The sequence below is a fragment of the Triticum dicoccoides genome, chromosome 1B, assembly GCF_002162155.2.
Source record: "Triticum dicoccoides isolate Atlit2015 ecotype Zavitan chromosome 1B, WEW_v2.0, whole genome shotgun sequence".
Lineage (NCBI taxonomy): Eukaryota > Viridiplantae > Streptophyta > Magnoliopsida > Poales > Poaceae > Triticum > Triticum dicoccoides.
Window position 1 is genome coordinate 214095969 of NC_041381.1, and position 8710 is coordinate 214104678.

General features: G+C 46.9%; 1 protein-coding gene across 1 annotated transcript; it reads right to left on the reverse strand.

The window, feature by feature from the left end:
- Window positions 1-433: 433 nt before the first annotated feature.
- LOC119350303 (cation/H(+) antiporter 1-like) lies at window positions 434-3932 on the reverse strand. Its single transcript, XM_037618204.1, has 3 exons — window positions 3914-3932; window positions 851-2268; window positions 434-778 (listed from the first exon to the last, which is right to left on the reverse strand). Exons 1-3 carry the CDS (start codon window positions 3930-3932, stop codon window positions 434-436), a joined length of 1782 nt encoding a protein of 593 aa, XP_037474101.1.
- Window positions 3933-8710: the final 4778 nt, after the last annotated feature.

Consider the following 8710-nt stretch of genomic DNA (forward strand, 5'->3'; position numbering starts at 1 on the left):
GGGGGGGCGCCGTCGCCTCTGGTTTGGGATGGGAATCGGAGCTGCAGCGGCACTGGTGCGGGGTGGGGATCGAGTAGATAAGGAAGAAGACTGGCTCACGGGAGCTGCATGAGCCCCCACAGCCAGGCATTTGGGCCGTGCGTGGATGGCCAGGCTAAAAGCGGATGCTTGGATCGCACCAGCATCCAACGACACGCGAGCGACCGGCCGAACGCTTCGGCCGGCGTGCCGACGCAAAACGTTAACCATACAGTATACTCCCTCTGTCTTATAATGTAAGACGTTTTTTGACACTAGTGTAATATTAAAAATATCTTATATTATGGGATGGAGGAAATACGATTTACTCTACAGTACTAGCATTGCCGTATATTCCATTCTCTGATTCTAATGTCATGACGTTGTTCCTGGTTGGACACCGCTAGCGTGACGATCATTGGGTTCCTCTCGTCCTCTTTTGCACGTTGTGGCGCCGGAGCACTAGCACGGAGGCGCCATAGCCGAGCAAGCCGTCCGACGACAGGAAGTCTCCGATAGGCCCCAGCTCCGGGCATTCCTCGTTTAAGCCTCCCATGCCTTTCGTCATCTGCGCCGCCGCCGCGCCGCCGCCACCGCCCTTGCCCACGATGAACAACGAGTACATCCCAACCATGGACCACAGCGATTCCACCATCCCCACCCCGTTTCTCACGTATCTCTCCGTGCAAGACACATGCCCAGGCTTCACGAACCTGGCGTAAAAGTCCGCCATGAACTCCTCGTCCGCCATGCCTTCCTCGTCCGCCTCGCCCACCACCATCACCGTGATGTGCTCATCATCGCCACCCGAGTCGTCGGTGGACGTCGACATCATCGATCGCACCTCGGTGGTGGCGTCCATGCTCGCTCCTTCTGGAAGGAACCTCGACACCGTCACGCTCACCGACGGGTGGGCCGCCAGCCGCGCCGCGTACGCCACAGCTTCCCGGTCGTCTGGTCCGCCGAGGAACAGAGCCACCACGTTGTGTGCTGGGGCTGAGCCTTCGGCTTCGGGGTCTACCGCCTCGCTCTGATTGCCCTCGGCCGTCGACTGCCTCTCCGCTACGGTAATGGTACCGAGATGGCGCTCGACGAGGACCCCCTCGGTGCATGGCGCTCTCTGCAGGATTCTCTGGTTGAGCTCCCGCCGGCCCTTGCGGCGGCACACCATCCGCCTGACGTAGCGCTGCTCCTTGTGGAACGGCACGATGACCAGGGACGCGCGCGTGTCCTCGACGCCATTGCATACGTCGGCGTCCATGGAGACGAGGCTGGAGATGGCCGTCATCTGACGCACGGCGACAATGGTATCATTCGTTAAGTGGTCGACCGCCGCGACCACCTCGTGGATCTCCCGGGTGTGGCTCCACCGGCCATTGTCGTCATCAGCGCCGCCCTTGGGGTGGTAGAAATGTGTGATGGCGTACTTGCGCGCGGTCATGAGCTCGATGAGGTGAAGGAGGTATATGGCCACCGGCGTGTTGCCCTTGGAGATCTCGGCCAGCGTGAGCATGGCATGGACGCTCCCGGCGCCGTGGACGCACAAGAGGATCCGAAGCTCCTGGTCCAACTTGAGATCCTGGAGGCAGTGCGAGCGGTACTGGAAGGCGCGGCGCTGCTGGCGGACGATGGCGGCGGACGCCGGCCCGGCCATTAAGGTGTTGATGATGGAGGACAAGAGAACCACACTCTGCGCCTCGTCGCCCCAAATCCCGGCCTTGTCGCCAAGGTTGATCGCGAGGATGTCCACGTAGCCTTTGACGTTGAGCAGTAAGCGGAGCACGAGCGTCTCCCGCGCAGGGATGCCGATCATCCGCCCCGCTGCCACCGTGCCGGCCACCCTCCCGGTGGTTCCGAGCAGTGTGGTGAAGGCGACGACGATAATGAGCTGGTTGGCGGTGAAGCGGCCGATCTTGGTGAAGTCGAGCTTGGCACCGGTGACCCCAAAGCAGAGGGGCATGATAATCTGGTGTACGGGGTACGTGAGGTGATCGATGAGGCTGCGCGCCGTAGGGCCTTCTCGCGGCGTGGCGAGACCGATGAGGAACGCGGTCATGGAGGCGATGTAGCCGAATAGGTAGAGGCGCTGCGCGGTGTTGACCATGAAGAGGAGCATCACGCATAGCACGGACATACTGACGTATTGCAGCCCCTTCTTGGCCCTGTTGAGCAGCCTGACCAGCCACACCACCAAACCAATGGCGATCCAGACGTTGAGCGACAGGAAGAGGAAAATGATCAACTTTACAACTAAATCAATTAACAAGAGCCTCTCCCCACAAGCATTTGTTTGGCTTTCTACCAGAGCTTAGGTCCTTTCCAGTGCTCCATGATGTACATGTGCTAAGGGTGTCACATAGGCAGAAAAATGATGTGGCAAAGTAATTAAGGAGGAGAGAGATTATTATGGTGACCCCAATAAAATCAATGCTAAGCACGTGGACCTAGGTAAAAAGACTATCAATTAATACATGAAGAGATTTTATTAGTAAACAGTTAAATAGAGGAGGCTTAGCTACAAAATCTATGCACTGATGCATTGGGGACATTAGTTGCTAAGCATTTTAGTACATTTAGCACCTCACTTTAGTACCAATGCATTGGGAAAGGTCTTATGCGTAGCCCCACAAGACAAATTCTAAACATATATAGACCAATTATGGGCAGCCAATCCGTAGTTAGTTCCATCTTGCATCCTCAATGGACGATCAATGGTTGTCTACAAGTGGGCGCTAGCGAGTGAACGCGAAAGTTTTATTCCAAATCAAGCTCAAGTGACCTCGGGTGAACAGTAAAATAATAACAAAAAAGGGTTTAGCTAGGACTCAAGTCTCAGTCGACTGACATCAGCATCGTATGTATAGGCCTGTCCCGATCGATTGATTTTCCTCTTCGTTCATGTGGGCTGTGTGTACGACGCTTTTCTTAAGTGGGCTGCTTTCCTTTTGTTTTGTCCTTGCAAAGCTTGTCTTGTGCTGGGCTGTCTTCTTTTGCGGTGCCTATTTTTTAGGACCCCGATAAAATCCGAACGTTTGGATTTTAAGTATTTTATCCCGAACGTTTTTACATGGAAATTTTAGTTGACGCGAGGTGGCAACTTTAGTTGTTAAGATATGACAACTTTGTCCCAGTTTGTTTTTTGTCAAAAAATTGCAATATTTGCCAACCTCACGTAAACTAAAGTTGCCATAAAAAACGTTCAGGTTGCCATGCTTAAAATCCGAACGTTTAGGATTTATCATTGCCGTTTTCTTAAGTGTGATGGGCTGTCTAGTCTCCTACTTGGTTGGTTACTTTTTTTTGTATTTGGCCTGACAAATATATCAATGTCTGTGTCAACGCTGCCAGGCGTGGAGTGTGTCTCCATGAAACATAACATAATGCATAAAAAATAGTGTGTTTGTATTACTTGAGCACAATTTTGACTCAAGAAAATAGAAAAATAAATTAGAGAACATCTCTGGTTGAACTAAAAATGAGCTTCCTGGTGCACGTCGTAAAAACTGCTAAAAAAGGTGAAGCAGGTAGTAGAAAACTGAAGGTCACCCTCTGATCAACAAAAATGTAATTTGGAACAACTAATGTTGCATATGCCTAGTCTGGGACCATCTACTTCTTTGTTAGTGTATATCACTAGTTTTAGGTGATCCGTAGGAAAATAATATATATTTTAAATAAAATAATAAGTTACACACGGATGACAGACATGCAATTGCGCGTGATCAACGTGTGAGCGATCAGATGACAATATTTTGAGAAAAAAGGTTACATAGAAATGACCAGCATGCAATTGCGCGTGGGCGATTGACATGCGGCTGGCACGTGCATAACCAATGGCACTATCTTATAAAAATATAAATATATTAAGTTGTACATGGATGGGCATGGCCAGTACAGGCGACTGTGCGGTCCATGGGTGTACAAGTCGAGTGGCATTATTTAAATAGAAATCATAGACATCACTAATAAGGAAAGGGAAAAACACAAAATCCAAAAAGAAATAGAAAGCAGAAAAGGAAAAAGTTGAAAATAAACCCATCATATCGGTTTGCCCAAGCAACCAACTGCCCACTCCGCACACACCCTAGTTTTGCTCGGATGGTGTCACTTGCAATTGCATGTAGACTACAACATGTATGGTTGCACATGGGAGGACGCGCAACTAGTGTCGGACATGCAACTAGTGTCGGACATGCAACTGGCCCAATCCCTCTCCTGCCGCTCCCTCCGGCAAAACAAAGGTCCAGTTGCAACTATGTTGGGGGACATGCAGTTGCGATCTGAAAGCACAAGTACTTCCTAGGTGATTTTGGTAATTCATGACAACATATCTCTTGTTGGACTAATATTTTGACCTAGTACATTTCGATAAGTTCAACATTGGAGTGGCATGGACATGGACAAGAGGATGTGGAACCCCTTCAAGATGCTAAGGATAAATATTGACAAAAGCTCAAGACTCTACATTTTCTATTTTAGTGATCCAAGATCACATTGAGTCCATAGGAAAGCCAATACTATTAAAAGAGGATGAGGTGTTGCTTAATGGCTTGCTTGCTCAACGTGCTTGGTGATATGCTCCAAAACCCTCAGCCATTTTCTCACATCCACATATTTCCTAATCCTAAATGTCAAACTCGGCCCCATCGACTTTGTCTATCCGGCGCCACCGAGTTTCATCATATTCAGCCATTGCCAAACCCTAGTCACTTCGGTCTCACCGATGGGATCTCGATCTCACCGAGATGGGCTTGCAATCTCTGTGTGATCTGGCGCAACATTTTCTGTCTAACCGAGTTGGTGCAGTCGGTACCACCGAGTTTGCTTGACCAATCCTCTATTTACTTATTACCCAAATCGGTCTCACCGAGTTTGAGTAATCGGTCAAACCGAGTTGAGATTTTACCCTAACCCCTGCACATTGGTCCCACCGAGATGACTATATCGGTCCCACCGAAAATCCTAACGTTCACATTTTGAACTAAATCGGTTTGACCGAGTTTGTCGATTCGGTCCCACCGAGTTTAGGAATCGGTGTGTAACGACTAGATTTTGTGTGGAGGATATATATACCCCCTCCATCCACTCTTCATTCATAGAGAGAGCCATCAGAACAAACCTACACTTCCACTACTCATTTTCTGAGAGCGAACCACCTACTCATGTGTTGAGGCCAAAATATTCCAATCCTACCATATGAATCTTGATCTCTAGCCTTCCCCAAGTTGCTTTCCACTCAAATCATCTTTCCACCATAGCCAAATCTGTGAGAGAGAGTTAAGTGTTAGGGAGACTATCAATTGAAGCACAAGAGCAAGGAGTTCATCAACAACACACCATCTATTACCTTTTGGAGAGTGGTGTCTCCTAGATTGGTTAGGTGTCACTTGGGAGCCTCCGTCAAGATTGTGGAGTTGAACCAAGGAGTTTGTAAGGGCAAGGAGATCGCCTACTTTGTGAAGATCTACCCTAGTGAGGCAAGTCTTTCGTGGGCGATGGTCATGATGGGATAGACAAGATTGCTTCTTCGTGGACCCTTCGTGGGTGGAGCCCTCCGTGGACTCGCGCAACCGTTACCCTCCGTGGGTTGAAGTCTCCATCAACGTGGATGTACGATAGCACCACCTATCGGAACCACGCCAAAAATCTCCGTGTCTCCAATTGCGTTTGCACACCCCAATCCAATCCCTCTACTTTCTTGCAAGTTGCATGCTTTACTTTCCGCTACTCATATACTCTTTGCATGCTTGCTTGAATTGTATTGTGTATGCTTGAAATTGTGTTAATCTACCACCTCAACTTGAAAAACTTAAAAATTGTCAACTTTGTTTGTTGAGGGTCTAATCACCCCCCTCTAGACACGTCTTCTCGATTCTTTCAATTGATATTAGAGTGTTGGTCTCCATTGCTTTGGTTTAATCACCATTGGATGAGTCTACGTTGGGGAGTCTTAGACGTAGAGTGCCTATGCTTGATGGAGAGTTCTTTAGTGAGTGGAAAAATGGGATGCTTAGAATTTTTCATGAATATCACTTGAACAAGTACATTACTACTCCTTGTGAACCCCTTGTTGATCCCTTGCATCCCACCCATGATGAGTCTCTTGACATGATTCGCAGTCTTAGAACTATCAATCTTATCACTAGAGGATTGCCTAGAAATTTGATTGGTCACTTGCCTACTCTTGATTGTGCTTATACTGTATGAAGATTTCTTGAGGAACGATTTCCAGACTATTCCTTGAAAAACTTAGATGAGATTTTCACAAGTCTATTGCTTTGAATAAGATAAATCCCAATGATCCTAAGTTTGGAGATTGTTTATTTGAGGTTACCAATCTTATGCGTGCCAAAGGAGATGTTGGTATCATTAGCAATATTATTTCCGAAACTATTAGAATTCATAAAGATGAACATTGACAAAATCATATATCTAATGAATCACTCTCTCTAGGAAATGGTCATTTGCAAGATGATGTTGAACATGGATACTATGATGAGGATGATGATAATGACTTTGATCTTGAAGAGTCTATGAGACACTTTGGTCTTATGGCAAACCTTCACAGCTACATGGTTGGAGAAAAGGAATGGGTCCTTGATAGTGGATGTATCGATCACATGACCGGAGATAAAGATATGTTTCGTGAGCTTACTGAAAATGACGGCCCTCGAAAGTATGTCACTTTTGGTGATAACTCAAAAGGTAAGGTGGTTGGCCTTGGTAAGGTGGCCATCTCACATGACAGCTCCATACAAAATGTTATGCTCGTTGAATCTCTTGGCTATAATATACTTTCTGTATCTAGACTAGCTGACTTTGGTTTCAATGTCCTATTTACTAAAGTAGATTGCCAAGTGTTTCGAAGAGATAATCATAAAATGGTCTTTACCAGCATACGTAGAGGTGATCTATACATTGTTGATTTCACTAAAAAGGCTCAACCTAGAACTTGCTTAATTGCTAAATCTTCCAAAGGCTGGTTGTGGCATAGACGGTTAGGTCATGTGGGCATGCGAAACCTTGACAAACTTATTAAAGGTGATCATATCCTTGGTGTTAAAGATGTCATATTTGATAAGGATAGACTTTACAGCGCTTGCCAAGCAGGAAAACAGGTTGGAGGAAGCCACTCCGTGAAGAACATCATGACCACGAGAAGACCGATCGAGCTACTTCACATGGATCTCTTCGGTCCCAACGCTTACAAAAGTCTCGGTGGTAACTCGTTTGGACTAGTCATCGTTGATGATTTTTCAAGATTTACGTGGGTGTTCTTTCTCAATGATAAATCGCAGGTTCAAAAGATCTTCAAAAGCTTCGCTAGGAAGGCCCAAAACCAATTTGAAGTGAAGATCAAAAAGGTTCGCAGTGACAACGGAACGGAGTTCAAGGACGCAAATGTGGACACCTTTCTTGATGAAGAAGGGATCTCACATGAGTTCTCGGGTACGTACACACCTCAACAAAATGGAGTTGTTGAGAGGAAGAACCGGGCGCTCATCGAAATGGCGAGAACGATGCTTGATGAGTACAAGACGCCAAAACACTTTTGGGCAGAAGTGGTTGAGACAGCTTGTCATGCAACGAATCGTCTATATCTTCACAAGCTACTCGGCAAGATGGCATACGAGCTCCTCACCCGTAACAAACCCCAAGTTGGATACTTTCAGGTATTCGGCTCAAAGTGTTACATTCTTGACAAACATCATCATTCAAAATTTGCTCCTAAGTCTCATGAAGGTTTCCTACTCGGTTATGGCTCAAACTCTCACACTTACTGTGTCTACAACAATTTCACCCGAAAGGTTGAAGAGATGGTAGATGTGAAGTTTGATTAATCTAACGGCTCGCAAGTAGAGCAACTGCCAATTGATGTAGGTGACAAAGATCCTTCGGAAGCAATCCAAGACTTGTCTATCGGCAAGATTCGCCCAACGGAGGTGAAGGAGAGTACCTCGTTTGTCCAAGTGGAAGCCTCAACCTCACGCCAAGGTGAACCACGAGTTGACTTGGAGGCATCCACGAGTGGGACACGTCAAGACGATGAGGACGAGGATGTACAACAAGTTGAACCTCGACGACCTCCTTCTCCACCTCCAGGGGAGAACGATCATGCCAACAATAACGAAGAAAGACAAGAAGAAGAACAGGACAATGAAGAGGATGTTCCACCCCGACCCAAACAAAAGCTATCACGAGTTCGAGCAAGATTCTCAAGAGATCATCTCGTCGAACAAATCTTTGATGACATTCAAACCGAGAGAATTACCCGCTCTAAAACTCGTTTAGCTAACTTTTGTGAACATTACTCATTCATTTCTAGCATTGAACCTATGAAGGTTAAAGAAGCATTGGAAGATCCGGATTGGATAAATGCCATGCACGAAGAGCTACACAACTTTGAGAGGAACCAAGTATGGACGTTGGTTGAGAAGCCCGATGAGAAGCACAATGTCATTGGAACCAAATGGGTATTTCAGAACAAGCAAGATGAAGATGGACAAGTTGTACGCAACAAGGCTCTTCTTGTTGCTCAAGGCTACACTCGAGTCGAAGGTATGGACTATGGTGAGACTTATGCCCTCGTTGCTAGACTTGAGTCCATTCGCATCTTACTTGCCTATGCCAATCATCATGACATTACCTTATATCAAATGGACATCAAAAGTGCTTTTCTTAATGGTGAAAT

Bases quoted from the DNA above. Each gene is read 5' to 3' on its own strand.
- LOC119350303 (XM_037618204.1), bottom strand. The intron at 779-850 runs ATGTCGACGTCC...GGCGAGGCGGAC, and splicing joins CCACCGAGGTGCGATCGATG to GAGGAAGGCATGGCGGACGA.